Here is a 22,214-nt window from a genome sequence, read left to right as displayed (position 1 = left end):
GTCCCTAAGAAAAGCACATGGAACTTCCAGACACCAGGGGTTTGGGCTGAAGAAAGATTTCTTCCATTCCTAACCAATCAAGAAGCATGTATCAAGGTTCTACCTTATGTCAAGCTCTGTAAAGGTTGTTTCTGAGGCAGGACAAGACCTAGAAATTGCCATACTGTGTTAAACCATTGACAGTCCTAGTCAAGACTTCTGAATCTTAGTGGCACCGAGTAGTATGTAAAGACGAGCATGGTTGACCTCTGAGGATGGATGGGCATGTTCCTCCCTATTTGAGATTTATCAGCCTCCATCTTATCCAAGCCCTTATTATCTTTCCTAATTAGGGGGCTTCATAGTAGATGTTTAATAAAAAATGTGTTCATTGAATGGCGGCTCCTACCTTGGAGGGACAGTACCGAGAGGTGGTTAAGAGTATGGGATATGGAGTCATTGCCTGGTGTCAAATCCTTGCTCCCTAACCTGCTAGTTCCGTGCCCCATGCTGGTTTCTCTGAGCTTCCATTTTCTTGCCTGTAAAAGGAGGCAAATAAAATTATTCCTCCATCTTAAGGTTCTGCATGATAAATAAATGAACTAGAGAGGGTTATTATCTCATTTGGCACACTGCCTGACCTTTAGTAAGCACTCCACTAAGAGTTAGATTTCATGAATAATAATTTTCATTATCTTTACTAATATGAGCACCATACTTGGTTAAGAGACATATAATATTAATCAGTCAAAAAGTTATTTGAGTGCCTTTGATGTTTTTACCTGTTCTTCATGCAGGTGTTACAGTTTCTTGCCATCTGCTGACAGAACAGCTAAGATCATAACAGTGGGAGCTGAAGTCTTCCTGTTTGCCCCACATTGCTTACCCCCATTTCCTACACTCCCCTCCTCCAGCAGAGGAGGAGGAGACGATAAGCAATGACCAAATATGTGGGAATTAAACCCCAGGCAACATTGTTGATAAGAACTAGGCAATTCATTACCAGATTTCTTAGGTACTTTATCAAGCGTCAGGCATAGAGCATTACTGAATCCACAGCTGAGACCGCAGGCCCCGGTATTGGTCTGCATTTGTCTATGCCAATTAGCTTTAAAAAGTGATGCTCAAACTCAAGTATGCTTTAGAATCACCCAGAGGGCTTGTTGCTCATCCCCCCACCCAACCCCGAGAGTTTCTGACTCAGTAGATCTGGCGTGGTTCTCAAGAATTGGTATTTCTAACAAACTCCAAAGTGATGCTGAGGCTGTGGCCCTGGGATTGCGGTTTGAGAACCCTTCACTGAGCGTGTGCTTTCAGGAGCCAAAGCTGTGAATTCAACCCATCCAGCCCTATCACTGATGCCACAGGCCACAGCAGTTACTAAAAATGGGAAGTAAGATATTCAACAAACCCCACCTCTCTGCGAGGGAAAAAAAAAAATACAAGGAAACATCCACCACCTAAATGTTACCAATAGAAGGCTACCAATGGTTTAGTCATTCATTCATTCAACATGACCCACCACCTCTTGGTTCCAACATCAGCATTTTGGTCATCATTTCTTTATCCCAGAATTACCTAATTCCAGGGTTTAAGACTTCCATTGTTGTTGTTATTTGGGGAAAACCAACACTTGAATATAATCGGACTCTGGTTACAAGCCACATGGAAATTGTGTATTTCATGAGTAGTACATTTCTAGCTGGTCTTCCATTTGTCTTGACCCCAAATCTCAATCATGAATGAATGAGGTCATCCATTTCAGAACTCCCCTTGCATTCCCCTTGTTGTTGTGCTCATGGTAGCTGAAAGGCCATTGTCTGTTTGTTATTTTAGTCAGTGAAAGGGGATGGAGGGATCACCCACTCAGAAGAAATAAATGGGAAAGACTCCAGCTATCAAGTAAGTGACACATCAACTCTGTTTGGTGGTGGGTTTAGCTTGCATGTTCTCACTTCTTTCCAGCCTAGTTGCCAATGCAATTCTCAGCCACAGACAGCTCATCTACCATCTCTAGGTTAAGCACCTGCTGTATACCAGGCACTATCTTGGGCTCTGCGGATACATGCATGAACAAGCTAGAGTTTCTCAGCTATTTCATTTAACACATGCTTTTCTGTCGTCTCCATATGGCAAATCCCTTCCTGTCCTTCAAGTCTTGGCCTAAATGTCACCTCCTCAAGGAGATGTTCTATTTCCACCCATCATCATTGCATCTTGTTCTTTCACTTCATGGAATTTATCACACATTGTAATGAGTCATTTGTCTATTAGTTATGTCTCCTCTACCTCTTCCTTTCCGTGTCTGGAGCATCCGTGGAGCGAGGGAGGAGCCTCTTTTATTTTTCTATCACATTGCATAGTGCCTGGCGTAGAGCAGGAGCTCTTTCTTGAAAAAAAAGTAGGTGAAAGACATGGGATCATGTGGGGTTTTTTTCCATTATTTTCTCCATTCTAAAGAAACATAGCTATGACATTTTTATAACTACACGTTTCCTTTTTTTAAAATGGGATCATCTCATGCTCAACACCCTGTTTTATAACCTGTACTCTTTCTTAACTTAGAAATACACCTTCACAAAAATGTCCTCAAATATTCTTCTACTAATGTTTGCAATACAGAGAACTGGCTAAGAGCATGAGTTGCAGGCTCAAGACTGCCTGCGTTCAAACCCTGGCTCCGCTACTTTTTAGCTGTGTGACTAAAAACACCTTACCAAATATCTCCATGCCTCAGTTTCCTCCTCTCTACAGTGGAGCTGGGGAAGGACTGCCTCGTGGCATTGTCATGCTTAGATGAGTCAACTCATGTAAGGTCCCTGGAACAGACCTAGTACCGGGGACTCAATAAATGTTAGTCACTACGTGAAGCCGCATGGGCTGCCTTACAAACTACCATAGACTCAGTGGTTTGACAACAGAAATTTATCTTCTCACAGTTTTGGAGGCTGGAAAATCCAAGGTCAAGATGCTGGCATGGTTCTTGGTGAGGAGAACTCTCTTCCTGCTTTCCAACAGTTGTTTTCTGCTGTGTCCTCACATGGCAGCTCTCACAAGGACACTAATCCTATCGGATGAGGGCCCCATCCTTATGACCTCAACTAACCTTAATCATTTCTTACTCCAAATACTTTGGCACTGGGGGTTAGGGTTTCAACCTATGAAGGCATACTAGTTGCTGTTATTTTGTTACTATTACTATTATGCCACTGATAGGAAATTACCACCCTAGTGTATTGTTCATATCACACACACACAAATGGACAGCAATGACTATAAATAATTTATGATATTTCTATTTCCATAATAATTGGATTAGCCCATATATTTCAACAGGGAATATATTGCTTTTTGCTACACTCAAATTATTTTTGTTTTTCTTTTTCAATTTATGACTATACCTGGCCCCAAACTCATTCTCTAGACCACTTCGGAACCAAAAATCCTGAAGTTAACTACCTTGGAAATATGATAAATTTACTTTATTCAATATGAAACATTTAGATATAATTGTACATTTTGTCTAGGATCTTGATGTGAAACAGTGATGCCAATCATCTTAGTGATTCTAAAATGTAAGTGAAGTCAGTGAAAATCGGAGTGAGCTAGAAACCTCATTCTATTTACACTCACCTAGGAGTGTTCTGAGAATCCATTAGAGGGCCCTGGATCCAGACTTGAGGAGACAGATGTGTAATCTTGGAGAGATGATAAGTGCTTAGTTGAATTTTGGGGGTGGGAAGAGACATTCTCTGTTCCTTTCCAATTTGCCCTCTCAGGGTTATAAAAGTCTTGATTGATGATTCCAGAAGAAGAAGCCTCAGGCTCCTCCTGGTCTAGGTATGCTTCTAAGGTCTGAATCAAATGGGATGTTTCCATGACCTTGTCCTCCAACTTCCTGCCAGCATCACTGGGTTCTAGGGGAGGATACACTCCAATGATTTGGATGAGAATAATTTCTGTTATAAATTCTGAGAGAGTCAAATCCCAAGCAAAGATTTTAAATCATCTACATTTAATGACAAAGCAATCATCACACAGCTTTAGATTCTTATCTTACTCTGAATATAAGGAACCATCCATCTGTTATTTTCAGAAGTTAGTTTCTAAGCCATTAAGAAGAACATTTAAGCCTAACAGCATGGCATAACCCTGTGGTAAATGGACCTGATCCATTGAAAGCTCCCCTCCTGAAAAAAAAAAAAAAAATCAATGTCCTGTGAAAGCTATTGATGTGTGGGCACTTCTCACTCCCCACCTCACAGTGATTTGCTGAGGGAAATAGTGTAGAAACATCTGGAAGGCGAGTTGCTGGCCATTCATTCAACCCATGTTGGTGGAGACTTACTAGGTGTCAGATGAGGTGCTGGGAATAAAGCCATGGAAGACAGAAGAGTTTTGTTCTCTGGAGCTCCCCTTCCAGCAGAGAGAGGCAGGCGGAACGTTCTCAAGTGAGCCAAGAAATCCCCAAGATTAAGGCAAACATCAAGAAAACACAGCAGTGTTTTGTCAGAGAGGGGTCGGGCTTCTTTAGACCGTCTAAACAGGAACTGCGTCTCCAAGGAGGTGACATCTGAGCTGAAACTTGACAGCAAAGAAGCAGCAATCCTGTCAAACCCTACAAACATACTGAGCAGAAGTTACAGCGAACGTGAAGTCCCTTTTTTTGAGAATAAGCTTGTTTGAGGAAGAAGAGGAGACCATGTGTCTAGAGCAGAAGGAACAGAGGGGAGAAGAATAAGAGACAAGGTTGGAGAGGCCCAGGGACACTCGATTTAACAAGTATTTCCTGAGTCCTTGGTCTGTACCTGGCTCTCAGAGCCACACAGAAAGAATCTCTCAGAAACAATCTCTGCAGGCAATGTCGGGTCAGGCTAACCGACTCTCCCCAGTTTGCCTGGGAGTTTGTGGTTTTAAAATTAAGTTGCATGTCCTGGAACCCCCTCTCTCCCAGACCAAACAAGAAGACCAGTCCCTTGATGTTTGGCCTTCTCCATGGCCAGACACCATGTGATACAGGCTTTAATCCTCAGACCACCATGAGGTATGACGTCTTTTGTTGCTTGCACACAGATGAGGAAGCTGAGAGAGCCAATGATTTCTTCCAGGTCGTACAGCAAGGATGTGATGGAACCAGGACCACGCCCTGTTCTTTTGACTCCAAACACGAAGCCCTTAGCCAATAACTGGATCTTACCATCTTCTATGCAACAAAAACAGTCACCAGGGTGTGCAAATGGTCTGTGGTCTTTCTGAAGAGCCTCGTGATGGGAGTTTCTGTCTTACTGTACAGGGGATCTGCTCTCGGCTCTCTGTTGCATTTGGGCATCTGTATCTTACTTCGCATTTGCTACAACTTCGGCAGTGGGGGTCTGACGGAAATAATCAGAGCGGGTGGTGGCAGGAGAGCTTCTTGGAATGACTCAGTGTTGGATGTTTCCTTTCTCCAAGGAATTCTGCCCTCAGGAAGCTTTTGGGACCGGGGCATCTTCTGTCTTCTTGCTTATTTCTAAGGGGTATATTGATACTGATGAGAAATGACAGTTCTCTGCTTATCGCTTTCTCCATCAAACTGCAACAACTTTGTCCAAGAACTTTTTTACTCGGGAACAATCTATCACTTTTACAAATCAGAGTTGTAAACATATATTCAGCGGGTCAAATGTGGCCCACGGGGTTGCTGGTGTTGTGGCTGTTTTCAAGTTTCTATGCGAAAAATAGAAGACTTGACAGCACTGGGGCTGTAATCCTACATAGTATCTTGGTTGGGTCTGAGCAGCTGTTGCCCCTTTGGACAGGGCATGTGACAATTCACCACAATTCTCCCCGCCACTCCAATTTTCTCCCCAACATCAAAGCCAGCATTGCTTGAACTGATGTTTTTCTTACACTAGAGAAATATTTCTTACATTGCTCTCCCAACTGGGGAAATAAGGTCTCTATGTGATTATTCTTACCCCTGCCCTCTGTCATGTTTTTATTTCATCTGTCTGGCCCCTATAGTAATTTCAGTTCAAGTAAGTTATGGAGAAAAGGCTTTTGCTTTACAGATATTTTGTTATCTGTAATTTACCTAGCATTTTCTAGAATTTTGGATTTTACAGCTTCATCCTTCCAAACTGTAGGAACCAAGTAGGACTGCAAAAATTTCTCTTCAGCATGAAAGATGTACATCCAAAATTTAAAACACTTATCTTCTCTCACCACTGTTTTATGAACAAAAGAACAGTTTCACACCAGAAACTAAGATAGACATAACCATGAAAAAAGGAATAGGCATCCCAAGAAAAGAGTCACATGTGGTTTTAAGTGGAAGAAACCCTCTCAGAGCTGGCTTAAGCACAGAAGGGTTTCAGGAACAGCTAGATCCAGGGGCATATGTGAGGTTGTCAGCACCTGGGTTCTTTCTCCCTCTCTCTCTCTTCATCTCTCAGCTCTGCTTTTCTCTCTATTGGCTTCCTTTTCAAGCAGATTTTTCCTGGAAATGTCACTGGCTCTGGAAGCTCCAGGCTTTTATCTTCACAGTTTGGAATCCAATGGAGAGTAGACAGACCTCTCTCTCGGTTGATTTAGCAAGGTTCTGTGATTGGCTCAGTTTTTATCTGCATTCAGCCATCCTGAACCAATCACAGCAGCCGGATCACGTGCATGGCTCTGACTGACCAGGCCTGAGTCCTGTGCCTTTGTCCAGGGGCAGAATTAATTTGTCTGAACCACGGTGAATAAAGGAGAGAAAAGGGTCATTCTCCAAGGAGAATAAAGGAGAGAAAAGGGTAGTTCTCCAAGGAAAACCCAAGTTCTAGTCCCAGAAGGAGGAGAGAAGAATGCTTGCTGGGAAAGCATTAATGAATTTTTAGATAAACAAATAAATGTCTCCCACTGTGACCTTGAACCGTCATAAGTATTTGCACCTTTTTCTTATTATTTTTTTTTTTTCAATTTCACCCAGGACTCATGAACACGTAGACCCCATCCAACACTTGAACACCTCTCTTCTGACATACTTATTTCCTGCTACTGAGTGTTGTCTTATAGCTACTAAACATGAATTTTGTTTGAACTTGCTGTAGAAGTCAGACTCACCGGAGAAGGCGATCACATCCCCAGAGCCGGAGCCAGCGGGAGCAGACCAGAAGGGCAAAGAGAGCTCCTCCAAGGACAAGAAGGTGGCGGCTGAGGGGAACAAGCAGAAGAGCAACAAGCAGGAAGCCAAAGAACCGGTCCAGTGTGTGGAACCGGCCGCGGGGGAGGCGAACTCGCTGCAGAATGGGGACAAGTCCCAAAAGAGACAGGAGAAGCGGCGACAGTCCCTCGGGGGCTTCTTTAAGGGCCTGGTAGGTGGATCATTCATCACCTCTTTCTAGGCTCTTGGGCCAGGAGTGTGGTTCATGCCTTCAAGGTGGGACTGGCCTGGACCTCTGTCAAAGAAATGTTGCTGGAGCACTTGCTGTATGCCAGGCGCTGTGCTAGGCTCGGAGAGCAGGCTGGACAGATGCATCACTGTTTGGCCGGACACTCCGGTGCCGATGGCTGGGGGCAGGGATACTGAGCGGGTGAAGAACAGGGAGGCAGAAGGCAGGCACGGGGGAGCCTGAATGTGAGGATGTGACACCCCCTCCCCGGGGGGTTGAAAGGAGTGTCAGGGAAGGCTTCTCGGAGAAGACGACCTCTAAGGTGGGGCCTCAGATTAGCCTGTGGAGGAGGAAGCAAGGGGAGGCCTGCAGAACCAGTGTGTTCCAGGCAATGGAGAGACAGCAGAGAAGTGAAATTCAGTCTTGCTGGAAAAAGGCATAGGAGGACAGAGGCAAGGTGGCAGGAACAGGTGGTGATGAGGAGCATCAGGATTCACCTGTGGCCAAAGGGAGCCTTGAAATGTTTAAATCAGGAAACTGCTCTGAACCTGACCTTGGGTGGTGGGTATACAGAGGTGACTAAAAATTAGCTCCTTCCTTCCAGAGAGGCCTAGTCCAGGGTGAGCGGAGGCCAGACATTCTGTAATTAATTAACCTCTGGGTTATTTTGTGTGTGTCTGTTTGGTTCTTCTCTGTCTCCTCCCCTAGACTGGACGGCAGTGACGACACTGTCATGGGCAGATGTGCTGTCCTCCCCAGCATGGTGGCTAGAGCATAGTAGACACCCAAGAAGGGTTTGTTGAATGAAGGAAGGAATGGATGGGGAAAATATGGCACTAGGAAATGGTTTCTTATATTTGGGATAATGTAAATCCTGGCAAATGAGGAGAGTCTGAAGGTCATTAATCAAAAGATAAGCAAGGTGGTCAAGCATCCACTAGGAGGAGAAACAGGTGAAGTCACACCTAGGACTCACGGGAATGTGGCTTGAGCCCATGGGGCAGGACAAGGAAATCACACTGGCAGTAGCCATGGGGCTGGAGTTAACAGGTGTTAACCTTCAGGTTGTGATAGAGATGGGGCAGGTACATGAAGCAAACTGCCCTAAAGCGATTGATCATTCCTGATTGTCCCAGTCGCTGAACATCTGTAGGTATTGGTGACCTCTGATCGATGGAGGTGGGGGAGTACGATGGTTCCCCTGGGCCCAAGTTTGGTCTCCAAACAGCGTCTGTGGGAACCTGTTAGAAATGCAGACTCTCAGGCCCCATGTTTATTTTATGGATGAATGCCATCGTATCTCCCTCTGGCCAGTGTGTCTAGGTATGGGTACAGAACCTCAGCGTGAGATAGTGCTAGAAGTCATGGTTTGAGGCTGTTTGGAAATGGGAAGCCCTGGTACAGAGCCCCTCTCCTACTCCCAAGCCTCTGGTGTAAAGCCCTCTCCGGTTTTTAAGAGGTGATGAAGACTGGAGACCAACCATCAAAGCGGAGGGGAGAGGGGGGTGGGCTAAAAGATTGATCATGCTTTGAGTGGTTTTGCTAGAAAACTTGTCTCCATTCTCTGCTCCAGTTCCTTGGAGAGGAGTATAAACCCTTATCACACTTTTCTAGACATTTCCAAACTGACTATGCATTTTTTTCTGCCCAAAGTTCTGGTGGAACCATTCCCTGCCAAGCCACAGTGCCCGGGGTGGTGTACCGCATGGGGAGGGTGCTGTTTTGGAAAGATTCTGAGCTCACGGGCCCAGTCAGTTCCTCACTTTCTTGGTGGTTTTTGGTTGTTTTCTGGGCTTTATTTTATTTATTTTATTTTTTGGTTAGAGGCTCATGGAGTGTTCTCTGCATATCTCCTTACACACAAAATCCCTGGATCTAACAGGATGGATCTCATCCGGTAGTTCTGAACCTGTGATTTTCTACGCAGGGGACATTTGGCAATGTCCAGAGACCATTTTGATGGTCACCACTGGGAATAGGTGCTATTGGGATGTTGTGGGTAGAGACCAGGGATGTTGCTAAATGTCCCACGGTGCACAGAAGAGCCATGGGGCTGGAGTTAACCTTCAGGTTGTGATAGAGATGGGGCAGGTACATGAAGCAAACTGCCCGAAACCAATTGATCATTCCTGATTGTCCCAGTCCCTGAATATCTGTGGGTATTGGTGACCTCTGATTGATGGAGGTGGGAGAGCCCAAGTGCCAGGGGGCTAGAGCTGAGAAGCCCAGAGATGGCCAAACAGCACGTAGGGCAGTTGGAAAGAACAGAGCAGAGGGGGTGCCTGGGTGGCTCAGTCGTTAAGCATCTGCCTTCGGCTCAGGTCATGATCCCAGGGTCCTGGGATGGAGCCCCGCGTAAGGCTCCCTGCTCAGTGGAAAGTCTGCTTCTCCCTGTCCCTCTGCCTGCCTCTCTGCCTACTTGTGCTCTCTCTCTCTCTGTCAAATAAATAAATAAAATCCTTAAAAAAACAAAACAAAACAAAAAACAGAGCAGTGCCCGGGAGCCCGTGCTGAGAAGTTGGACAGCTTCACTGGAGTGCTAGACCTACCACTTCCTAGGTTTGTGGCCTTGGGTTAGTCACTTAACCCCACCTGAGCCTAGAGTTTCCCCTGTGCAAAGCTGAGGTGATAATGACAGCAACATTCTAGGATTCCTGGGGAATCAAATGCATGTATGTCGTAAGGGGTCCAGCACCTGACACGAAGCAGGAGTTCCATAGTGGATGCTATCATTTCCCCGGCAAATACGCTGGACCTTGTATGTGGACCGGAGCCTGACCTCCTGCAAAGGTGGGACATCAGCCCACATTGCTCTCATCTTAAACCCACCGTGGGACTCCTTTCCCTGCAATTCATTCTCCCTCTGTCCACATGCCGCCTCCCTCTCTCCTTGCCCAAAACCATCTGCCCCAGTCAGTTCCCAAATTCACTGCCTGCCGATCCCTGCTTGATCTTTGCCCTGCGGGTGAGATCCTCTCTGCTCTGCTCCTCCCTTCCCCCCAGTCCTTCGTCATACTGCCTGGATTCTAACAGGGAGCAGCCTCCTTGGCATTTCATGCAGCGTCTGAAAAGAACTGGAAGGAAGCCTTTAGAACTCATCAAGTGCCACTGTTTGCAAGCATTTGGTTTTTGAGCAGAGGGACTCGGTTGACAAAGGAAACGTCAGAACCTTCACGGGTGTATGTGCGTGTGCGTATGTGTGTATACACACATAAATGTGTCTATAGAAACATATCTATTTGATTAACATGGAGCTCTGATTGGAGGGGGAGTAGGCCCCCTGCCCCCATCTTGCCCAAGAGCCACCCACTTGATGGCGCTCTCGTCTCTCCCACTGTCACGGGTCCCCGACGCCTTCATGTAGTGCTAGGATTCCATGCAGGCCAATCTGCAGGTTTTACAGGGGAGCCAACGGAGATTGGAAAGAAGATAGGGCCTAATCTTTATTCTCCCAGAGTCCCCTACCTATCATTTTTGGCCCTCTCCACTGGGCACAGGCTGAACCGAGGCTGGGAACAATTAGCTCAGTTACTCCACCCAGGGCTTGGAAAGAGTGGGCAGGACCCAGGCTGGAGCCTGGAGAGCAGGTGATCTGAGGTCCAGATTCCAAGTCGGGGGGCCCATGCAACGCTACATAAGCCGGTCCTGACTTATCTTAGAGCCTGTTTTCCCATCTGTAAAACTGGGTTAATCATCACTGCCCTCCTCACTGGGCTGGCGAGAGGACCAGATGAGGGTGGGTTTGGCTTGGCTGGTTGTATCCCGTGAGGTGCAGGCCTGAGACAGCGGGCAGGACAAAGGGGACGTGAATGCCTCTGATCCCCAAAGTCCATGCCCCATGGGGCCCGAGGGGGGACTCACTTTACCTCGGAGCATCCCTCAGAGATAAGTTGTATCTCCCCCATTGGAAAGATGAAGAAACTGATTTTAAAGAGTGAAGTAATTCCTCCAAGTCGTCACAGAGCTAGAAAGTGAAAGAACTGGGCAATGCACTCCAACATCTGGCTGGAGACCATTCTTTTATCCACCACTCATGCAAAGGGTATATTTATTTGGCACGAGACCTGGCGCGGAGTAAGTGCAAAATAAATGGCAGTCATTGCTCTTGATATTTCAGACTTTCATTAGGGTGCAACTTCTTTATATTTTTCTCCAGGGACCAAAGCGGATGTTGGACGCCCAAGTGCAAACAGACCCTGTATCCATCGGACCAGTTGGCAAATCCAAGTAAACAAACCACTACAGTTCCCACCAAGTTATCCTGCCAGCAAGATGTCTTCTCCCTCCTCCATTTCCTCCCCGAGCCCACTCCATGTACATAGTTTTCTTCTAATGGCCATCAAATGAAATTCTGCCTACAAATTAAGCCCGAGCTGTTGTATATCGAGGTGTATTATTTACGTCTCTGGCCCAATCTTTTCTGGTAAATAGCTGTCAAGATGGTGTAGCAGGTGAACCAGTCAGGCGGGAAGACTTGATGGTTGCCAGGCAGCGGGTAGAGGGCGTGGAGGAATGCATTCTGGGTAAGTTATGAAAAATGGCCATGGCAAGTAAGTTGCCGAAGAAGAATGCCTGTTGGAAGGAAGAAAGCTCTGCAGGAAATACACGCTCATCCTCTAAACTCAAAGAGGAGAGACAAAAATCCATTTAGGTTCACATTTCGAGGAGGGATAGCATGGGCTCCGTGGGGGAGGTTACCAATTTCTTGGAAAGGAATGTGTGGGGAATGAAAAGGGAATGAAGAAGGGTTGCTTTTCGAAGAGGGTCCTTGAAAGTTATTGATGAGAAGGGAAAAGATTGACCGCAGAGGGTTTGAAATGATTTGGGAAAACCATTGCTTTTTGAAGCTCGGTGACATTACAACTTCAAGACCGACAAACAAACAAACAAACAAAAAACAAAAAAACCAGAACAAATAAATGAAGTTGCAAGTTTACTTTGCAACACAAGGGGGCACTGAGGTCTCCATTTTAATCCTGCATCCTGTAGCCCTAACAAAGATTTGGTCTCTGCAATCTTACATTATTAATGCTTCTCAGATGGCTGAGGGGCTGGCCTCATCTGTTCTGTCTGACGCTTATCTCAAGCCTGTCTGTAACTTCCTAATGTTCTCAGGATGTTTTCTGATAAAACCCTCCCCATAACCCCAGTTAATAAAAATTTTTGGAAGATTATTCAAATACCCGAGGTTTTTTTAATACGTGTACAGAGGAGTAAATAGAACCATGAGTCTATTAAAATGTAATTCAAAGTAGCATATGATTGACTGATATCATGTATACTGTATTTTTCTGATTTAATAAAAAAAATACATTTACATCTAAAGCATCTTTTAATTTTCAACTTTTAAAGCAGGTCTCTTGTACTCTCTGAGACACCTTTATCCTCCACAGGATAAAATCAGTCTTCTTCCTCCATCTTGTCTTCCCTCCCAGATGCTCCTAGATTTCCTTGTATATGGGCACATGCACATACAAATGTGTGCACACATATATTTGCATACACACACATGCACTTATATAAAAGCACTGTCTTAGCCCAGGCTGCCTAGGACAGAGCCTGAGACAGGGATTCAGGAACATGTGATATGTGGAGGGAGGCCTTCGGGTGGAAAGAGGAAGTGAACAACAGGGCAGGGAGGGAGCTGAGCAAGGACTGGTCTCAGCTGGAGTTGAGTTTCATCCTGATCCCCTAGGGGGTGCTGGAGCATGAATTGCACCTTACAGTTGGTTCTACCTTGAGCCAAAGGGAGCCGGCCTTTGTACCCTTGTTGATGAGTCCCGGCCCACCCTGGGAGGTGGTGGGACAGGTAAGGTGCTCCCACTGAGCTGGGAAGTGGGAGGCTAGAGGATGTGTGCCTGGGCAATGTCCACTGTAGATATGCACATGATGTGCAGATACGTATTTATACCCATACATATAAACATAGTTGACATGGAGAAATGTGTGTAGACATTCATACTTATATATTACTTAAAAGAATAAATGCATGTATGCATCCATATTCATACACATACAGATAGAACGGCACATACACACTGGCTTGTAAAAATCCATCACATAACGATCTGAAGTAAACATTGAATATACTCTTCTGACAAGTCTGTGCGTTAGGCAAATAAAACCATGGCTTTGGCAAAAGAAAAAAATGGCATTTGGAAAACGTGTTCAGGAAAAAGATGCTATCTCCCAGATGTGGGGGGCCCGTTGCTGTGGGGGACTGCTAGCTCCCAGCTTGGATGGCCAAATGCTAGGTTTCAAATAACCATCAGAGGTCTTTTCCTTGGCTTCTTCAGACCTACTGCTCAAACCTGGAGATCCGTGTCTGTGGCTCACCCAGTTGAGAATGACCTCATGCCACTTCGAGTCTGAATGCTTAACTTGGCACAAATCAGGAAAAAGCCCTTTGGGGAAGCTTACTGGCAGGGTGACTTTCCTCCACCAACACCATCGTGGAACATGGGCCGATTCAAGAAAACCAGGCAGCTGCTTATTCCTTTGTTCCCGAACACCAGGGGGTTCGCCTTGTGTGACCTTTGGTGAGCTCTGGGCCATACTAGTCCATTGAGGAAGGTGACAGTTTCATTTGCAAGTTTCACCTCACTGGGCACAGGGGCTTTTGGCCCTGATGAGAAATGCCCCCGGGCAGGACTGAGTCACTAAATGCAGAAGGAGCCCTCCCATCCCCCACCTCCCCAGAAAACAAATATTTAAAAATCTTTTTCAATGACGTTTTTTGCTGAGAACCTCTCTGCACAGCCAACACTTTCAGTATGGTTTCGTATTGCCCTGGCCAAAAAAGAGAGCAAGCTTTTAATGAAATTGCTTGGGTTTGTTGTTGTTGTTGTTGTTGTTGTTGTTGTTGTTGTTGTTGTTTTTAAAGGCAAGAAAACTTAAGCCAGAGCAGACTTAGACAATGACTTATCTGGGGGATTAGAAAGCTGGTTGTAGCCTCAGAACCGCGATAAAACCCCATCTCTGAGTTTTGAGGGTTTGTTTTTGTTTGTTTGATTTTGTTTCGTTTTTTAGCTGGGAGCTCATTCCTGATGCCTTTACAGTCAATACCAAATTCCATGCCACTCGCTGAACTCCTGTAAAAAACAACAACAACAACAACAAAAGAGCAGAAACTCCCCCAAGTGAGCTCTGGAAGGCTCTTGAGTCTCAAAAGCCTTGAGGGACTGAAGTTCCTCCAAATATGGAGCCCAGAAAGGCCACTTGGACGGCAAAGCTGCGTACAACATCGAAACACAAAACACGTCTTGCAGCTGAAAGGGCATTATGGCCTGTGGGAGGGGGCCTAGGGGCCTTGTTAAAAATTTACAAACTCATTTATTCATTTACTTTTTATTTTTAGGTGCACAGGGAAGTGTGTCTTCTCCCGTGTCAAGAAGTGGCCCTTCCAAGAATTGAGCTTTTGAGCTGAACCGGCCGCCCCTGGGGGAAAAACAGAAACAAAAACGCAGCTTTCCAGTTCCAGCGGACGGTGACTTTTTGACTGATATCCATAAAAGAATTCATTCAAAAGCGCTCTTGTTCTCAGCAGCCCGTGAGGTCCCTCGTGAATTCATCATCTAGGGAAGGGGAGGCATACCTCCAGAAATGCCCAAAAGGGAGGGAAAAGAGAAAGAAAGTTAAGTTCTGTGGGTTTTGTTGCATCCTCCTGCTCTTTAAGCAAATTATCCGGGATTTACACACACACACACACACACACACGCACACACTTGAGCTGGAGCTGGACTGCCCTTATTTGCTTGCAAACGGTCCAGATGCAATGGGGCCCCATTAAGTTAGACTCCAAGAGCCTGGAATCTGTGTCCTGCTGGCTCCTTCACACAGTGCCTGCCCCCAGAAGGGAGCTCATTTCCACATCTAGGGCCTGACAAATGTCATTTCTTATGTCAAACACTCCCACGTGGATCTTAAACCCTAAGTGGGAAAATCAGCTAGCCTTCCAGCTTTAAAGAAAACTTTGGAAAGGAAAATGATTTCAGTGATCAACTCACCCAAGTTGCAGACACAGGGCATGCGCTTTGCGGAATGGTAAGGAAGGTAAGGGTTGGTTTTAACCATCATCCCAATGTCCTTTCTGAAGCCTTCTTAAACAGCAGGTCGCACGGTGAGTAGAAATGAGGCTCCTCTGCAGTCTAGATCTCCCTCACTCCATCAGTGAACACACAGTGACCCTGGCCCACTGGAAATTACGGGCCCCATTAGGGAGAAAAGAAATTACTTACTGAGCAGCAAATTCTGTAAATTTGTAATTCAGATCTTAGGGCTGGCCTGAGAGCCGGTTGGGATCCAACCCTTTGCATAAATTGGTGTTCTGGAGAGTTTAACCCTTGCGGCTCTGTTTCCTTTCCCCAGAAAGCTGCTCGTTTTAGCCTCTCCATCCCCTAGCCCTTTAAACTTGCCATAGAAGACAGAGCATCCCGTTTGCGATTTCACAGAAGTAAGGATAACTATAATAATGCCTCACATTCTCGCACTTTGCAGTTTATAGAATGCTTTCTGAATACATCATCTAATTTAAAGCTGTATACCTCTAACTGAACTTAATTGCCACCTTTATTATATTTTATTATGAGGACACTGGCATGCACCTGTATGCCTTTTTTTTCCCCTCTCTCTCTCCAAAGGAGCACTTCTTGACAAAATGGCCTCCAGCTGCTAGAAGGAGCTCACTGCTTACATGATTGACTCTCGCTGAAGGATGTTTTTGTTGAAATCTGGCCACATGGGGGAGTTTTAGGACCTACGGCGCTACCATCTCCAGCCAAGCCCTTCTCCCTCACTCCCTAACCAGGAGGTTGGGCCAAAAAAGTTCTTAAGAATGTGCTTGTTGATTAACTTCTAGAAAGTAGTCAAATTTAATGAAGAGAACTAGAACAAGAGGGGGCCAACCTGGGCAAGTCAACTGCCTTCCATGATTCCCAGTCCACCAGACCAAAATAAAGTTGGTTTGTTCTTCCATTCTTACCAGCTTAGTCTTAGACAAAGCTTAAGGAAGGGTAGTGTGATTGTAAACCATTTAGGTTGGTGTCACTGCAAAGCATTTAAGTTCCCCTCACCAGCTCCTCATGCTCCATAACCCAGCCTTACCTCTCATGTCTCTGTACCCAACTAGCGGGCAAGCGACTTAACCTCTCAGTTTCCTCCCTAAACAATGGGACTAGAATAATGCCTACTTTGTGGAGCTGGTGGCTGGCGCATCATAAGCACTTAGTAAAGGAGAGCTATTACGTCATAGGGAACTTTCGGCACCAAAACAGAAAACTCCTACTCAAATTGGCTAGTAATAATCATAATAACTGTAAGGATATTTATCATATCATTTAACATATGTTATATCACAGCCTGGCTCCGATTCTCTGGACTCTGCTCTGCCATGTTCCATGGGCTGACTTCACCCTAAGACCAGTGCCAATTGATGGCTACAGTTCCAGAAGGGGGATTATGGGATTACCATAATCAGTTTTGATTTATTGTTTTGGCGAAATCAATTATTTAGAGGCAACTACAATGATGCAATAAACAGTAAGGCAATTATTGACATCAGTGTCTTTAAAGTTAGTGGTTCCTCAGATCAACCATGCCCCAACAATTCTGACTGATGGGGCACATACTTTTATGATGCCCTGCCCTCCAAAACAGGGCCATTAGACTGTGAACTCATCAACATCAGGGACTTTCTTGTCTGTGTCCCTCATTGCTCTGTCATCAATGTCTAGCATAGTGCCTGGACATAGTAGATTCTCAACAATATTGGCTGAATGGATATATTAATAGATAATCTATGGCCATATCTATTGGGGAGGGGGTTGCCTTATTCTCTAGTATGAGTTTATTTTAGCCCCAAGTGTTCAATCACTTTAATTAGACATCCACCCTCCCCAGCTACCTAGCCTAGTGGTTCTCAGAGTGTGGTCCCATGACAATCAGCATCGGCATCACCTGAGAACTAATTAGACATGCCAATTCTCAAGCCCCACTCCATACCCATTGGATCAAAAACTCGTGGTGGAGGGCAGCAATGTGTGTTTTAGCAAGCCCTCCAGGTGGTTGTGAGGCAGAGAAATTTGAAAAGCACTGGTCTAGGTAGAGCTACCACTCCACTGACATCGATTTAAGAAGACCAGCCCTGAAGATGCATAGCTAACATTGGACTTACTACATGCCAGCCATTGTGTGCCACATAAATTACCTTGCTTACTGCCCATTTTACAGATGAGGAAATTAAGGTTCAGAGAGGAGAAGCAATGTTATCCAAGGACACATATGTCAGAACCAAGGCTGAAACCCAACCTAAGGTCTTAACGACATGTTTTCATGTCTGTGGGAAAGACAGGCAGGCAAGAGGACAATAATAATATAACGTATGGTAAGTAAGTGTAGGGTGTTGTGAAACTCGGAGGAAGACATTGCTACCAGACTACAGGGGATGGAGGTTGGCCGTTGGAGGTGGTGACAGTTGAGCTAACTCACAAAGAATGATTATGAGTTGGCCAAAGTGGTTCCCAGCAGAATAGGAAGTGCAAAAGCCCAGGGTCTACAGAGAGAATGGCAAGTTGTTCAGCATGGCCAGAGGGAGGTCATGGGGAGGACAGGTAAGATGGTGGAGGCTAGAGAGAAGGCACAGACCAGATCATCGAGGACATGAAGTAAGGAGCCCACAGTAAGAAGTTAGAACTTCTCCTGAGAAATAGGGAAAAAAGATCTGAACTGAAGGGTGGTAGAGTCCCATCTGTATTTTGGTTGCCGGTAGGATCTAACATAAACTCAATTTGACTAATACTCATTGAGTGAACTGAAACATCTAGTAGGTATTACAAAGTATAATCATTTTCTTCTTAAGCCTCTTTTAAAAGTATAAGAACTACCCACTTAGATAAAACCTCTAAATGGCATTGGTCCCTACAAGAATGGTTAAATGCTCATTTCCATGTGTCATAAATGTGAGTTTGGAATTTGGCCCCTCATCCACCCAGATGATCCACATCTATGATCCAAGACTGGGAGATCATGAGCAAGTTATTTTACATATTAAAGTCTTAATTTGTTCCTCTATAGAATGGGAATAATAATGGTACTTAACTCAGAAAGTTGCTGAGAAAAGTAAACGAGACAACACGTTTATAGCTTGTAAGCATAGTGCCTGGCAAGTAGTAAGTGCTCAGTGAACATTATTGATGAGGACACAGACATCTGCCCAAAGTAGCACATACGTCTTCACTTCCATGGGCTCATAGGTCACCCAATCACTAGGATTAAACTGTGCCAGGCCCTCTCCATTCTGGTAACCATTGACTGGCTGGCTCATCCAAGAAAAAAGAAAAGAAGGAGAGGAAAAAAAAGAAAAATGTTGATTTTCCCTGATGTCCACCTCATTCTAAAGTAAAGTAGAATTTCTGGGGAGTGGACTCGAGTACGCCTTTGGTTTTCCTCTGTTGTATCTTAAAATATTAGCCGGTTTGCTATGGTAGCAAATGCCGTGAATGCCTCACCTCATTTCTCTTCAGCCCACTTCAGAGTTCACCTACAGCCCTGATAACTCCCCACCTCAAAGATCTCTCCACTATTGGCTTTTCTTCTTGGTGGCTTTCTCCAGTGGCTGTGGGAACTCGTTCAGCCCACCCGCAGGGCATTCTGGAAATGCCCAAAATTTTACGCCCCTAGGGACAACCTTCAACCAATGAAGAGATGGCAGGTAAATATCTCAGCTTCCCCACCCCTCAGAGGGACAATTTTGAGGTGTCTTCTAAATGCTCCCACCAGGTCCCTGGCAAAACTGAATCCTAGCTGCCCACAGTAGTAACATACCCATAAATACACTCTCCCTCATTTGTGCTTCCTGGGATCACTTCCCAAATAAACTACCTGCATCCAAGTTCTTGTCTCAGGGTCTGTGTCTAAGGCACAAACATCTGTATCTCACCCAGGGTCCTTGTGCCAATTAGTTTTTTTTTGTTTTTTTTTTTTATTATGTTATGTTAGTCACCATACAATACATCATTAATTTTTGATGTAGTGTTCCATGATTCATTGTTTGCGTATAACACCCAGTGCTCCATGCAATACATGCCCTCCTTAATACCCATTGCCGTGCTAACCCATTCCCCACCCCCCTCCCCTCTAAAACCCTCAGTTTGTTTCTCAGAGTCCATAGTCTCTCATGGTTTGTCTCCCCCTCCGATATCCCCCCCTTCATTTTTCCCTTCCTTCTCCTAATGTCCTCCATGCTATTCCTTATGTTCCACAAATTAGTGAAACCATATGATAATTGCCTTTCTCTGCTTGACTTATTTCATTTAGCATAATCCCCTCCAGTCCCATCCATGCTGATGTGAAAGTTGGGTATTCATCCTTTCTGATGGCTGAGTAATATTCCATTGTATATATGGACCACATCTTCTTTATCCATTCATCTGTTGAAGGGTATCTCGGCTCTTTCCACAGTTTGGCTATTGTGGACATTGCTGCTATGAACATTGGGGTGCATATGGCCCTTCTTTTCACTACATCTGCATCTTTGGGGTAAATACCCAGTAGTGCAATTGCTGGGTCGTAGGGTAGCTCTATTTTTACATTTTTGAGGAACCTCCACACTGTTCTCCAAAGTGGCTGTACCAACTTGCATTCCCACCAACAGTATAAGAGGGTTCTCCTTTCCCCACAACCTCTCCAACATTTGTTGTTTCTTTCCCTGTCCATTTTTGCCATTCTAACTGGTGTAAGGTGGTATCCCAAGTAGTTTAATAGAGGGGAATTCATAGGTGCTGGATGAGGTGAAAAAGCAAGCACACGATGAGGACACCACCCAAGATATTAGACACAGAAGAAAACTGCAATACCATCGGGGCCAGACAGACAAAAGGAAGAGGTCATGTTACCAGAGCCAGGAAAGCTGGATGCCCTGTGGGTAGAGGAACACCACATGGGGGTAGGGGAGGCTGCCCGAGGGTAGCTGGGTCCAGAGGGGGCTATCAGGAAGCACTGCCGGGACACCTGGGTGGCTCAGTGGCTAAGGGTCTGCCTTTGGCTCGGGTCATGATCCCGGGGTCCTAGGATTGAGCGCCACATCGGGCTCCCTGCTCAGCGGGAAGCCTGCTTCTCCCTCTCCCACTCCCCCTGCTTGTGTTCCCTCTCTCGCTGTGTCTCTCTGTCAAATAAATAAATAATATCTTTAAAAAAAAAAAAAAAAGGAAGTACTGCCTTTCTGCTGACGGGAGGACATAGGAAAAATAGCTTGGTGGCAGTGCCCCCCGCTGTCTGAACCTAACCAGAAGCCAGTTGGCAATGGAACCTGAGAAATGAAATTTGAAGGGAAACATGGAAAGAGGAACTAAGAACCAATGGGCACAAACTAAAGCCCGGCTTAGAGAGGAAAACTAACATCAGAAAACAACGTTGGTTAGGGCCCCACACCCACCCTGGATCTAAACAAATGAACATGTGACATCAAGTCACTTTACTTTTTCAACTTCACTTTGATATCCATAAAATGGAGGATGACAATGGAATCTACCACATGGAGCTGCTAGGTGGATTTAATGATATATTCCATGCAAAACAGTTAGCACTGTGCCTGGCACATGAGTGCCTAATGCCTAATAAATGCTCATGCTCATTGGAACATTTTGAGATTCAACTGCTCTTTGAGTACCTGGCAGCTCATTAAAATTCCTGCTCAAACTTGTTTCTTCCCCTCTTTACCACTCAAAAGCTCAACTTCAATGTCTAGAATCTGCCTCTAGTCTCTACTTCATTGCCTTAAAAAAAAAATCTTTCCACTTTCACTGAAGTTCTGCCAGAACTGAAGGAGGAACAGCTCTCTCCTCCCCTTTTGGCTCCCAACCCTCTCCCTGCAACCCCCACCCCCTCCCTATCTTTGCTGGCCAGTTTTTCACAAGGAGCTTAGCAGTTTTGAGGATACAAAAACAGGAAATTATGCACCAGTCCTGACTAAGGCTAAAAACTTATGTGCAAACCCTTCATCATACAGATTTCTTCAGCTCTCAAAAATTAGGGCTTGAAAAATCAGGTCCCTGACCAAGATCTTTGAATTTGCTTAATCATTTCCTTTGCGAATGCATAACCTCTTTAGCCATGAAGAAGAAGTGGTGAGAAAGAGGGAGGTGGGAGTTGATATATTTTAAGTCAACCACAAGACAGGACAGGAAATTCTGGATTGGGGGGGTGGGTGGTAATGTTTCTTTAATCCCTAGGTGCCGCAGCAGACTAAGACAGCAAGTTGGGGGAAGTTGACCTTTCTAGGAGATTCTTTGGCTGTTGACTCTGACCCAGAGTGAGATGTCACAGCCCTCTTCATTCAGGACTGAATAGAGAACATGAGAGCAGAGAAAACTCTGAGATGCATCCCCCGTGACCCTTTATTTGACTCAGGCAGCCAACATTTACTGCCTATTCTGCCCCTGGGCTGTATAGAGAGGACTAAGATGGGCTCCCAAACAGGCAAAATAATGTCCCCGCTTGCTCAATGCCAGTTGAAAGTTAATGTACCTATTGGAGAGAATCTGAAGTGAGTGACACCCAAAGCTGTTCTGTTGTTAAAATCTCTGGAACAACAATATAAGTGGCTTCTTTGTGCTTCCTTCTTGCTTTTGGAACTTTTCCCAGCAAATCAGAGCTGTGTACTTTATTAATCCTTAAAGTAAGTCATTGTCTTTAGCAATGATTTTTATCCAAAATGGGAGACCAACCCCTTGCTGGATGTTAATCCAGCAAATAGAATGAGATGGGAGGAAATGGAATGGCATAGAGTGGAATGGAATGGGATAGGATAGGATGGGATAGAATAGAATAGAATAGAATAGAATAGAATAGAATAGAATAGAATAGAATAGAATAGAATAGAATAGAATA

General features: G+C 45.1%; 1 protein-coding gene across 1 annotated transcript in view; it reads left to right on the top strand.

The window, feature by feature from the left end:
- Window positions 1-12,632, top strand: part of BCAS1 (brain enriched myelin associated protein 1) — a 95,841-nt gene extending 83,209 nt beyond the window's left edge. Inside the window, exons 12-14 of the mRNA XM_035025644.1 lie at window positions 1,816-1,881; window positions 7,050-7,313; window positions 11,488-12,632. Coding sequence (XP_034881535.1) covers window positions 1,816-1,881; window positions 7,050-7,313; window positions 11,488-11,562 — 405 coding nt within the window. The 3' untranslated portion in view covers window positions 11,563-12,632. The remainder of the gene's footprint in view (window positions 1-1,815; window positions 1,882-7,049; window positions 7,314-11,487) is intronic.
- Window positions 12,633-22,214: the final 9,582 nt, after the last annotated feature.

The sequence above is a fragment of the Mirounga leonina genome, unplaced genomic scaffold (genome assembly GCF_011800145.1).
Source record: "Mirounga leonina isolate KUSES-001 unplaced genomic scaffold, KU_Mleo_1.0 Mir_195, whole genome shotgun sequence".
Classification (NCBI taxonomy): Eukaryota; Metazoa; Chordata; class Mammalia; order Carnivora; family Phocidae; genus Mirounga; species Mirounga leonina.
This window is presented reverse-complemented; position numbering and strand designations above follow the sequence as displayed.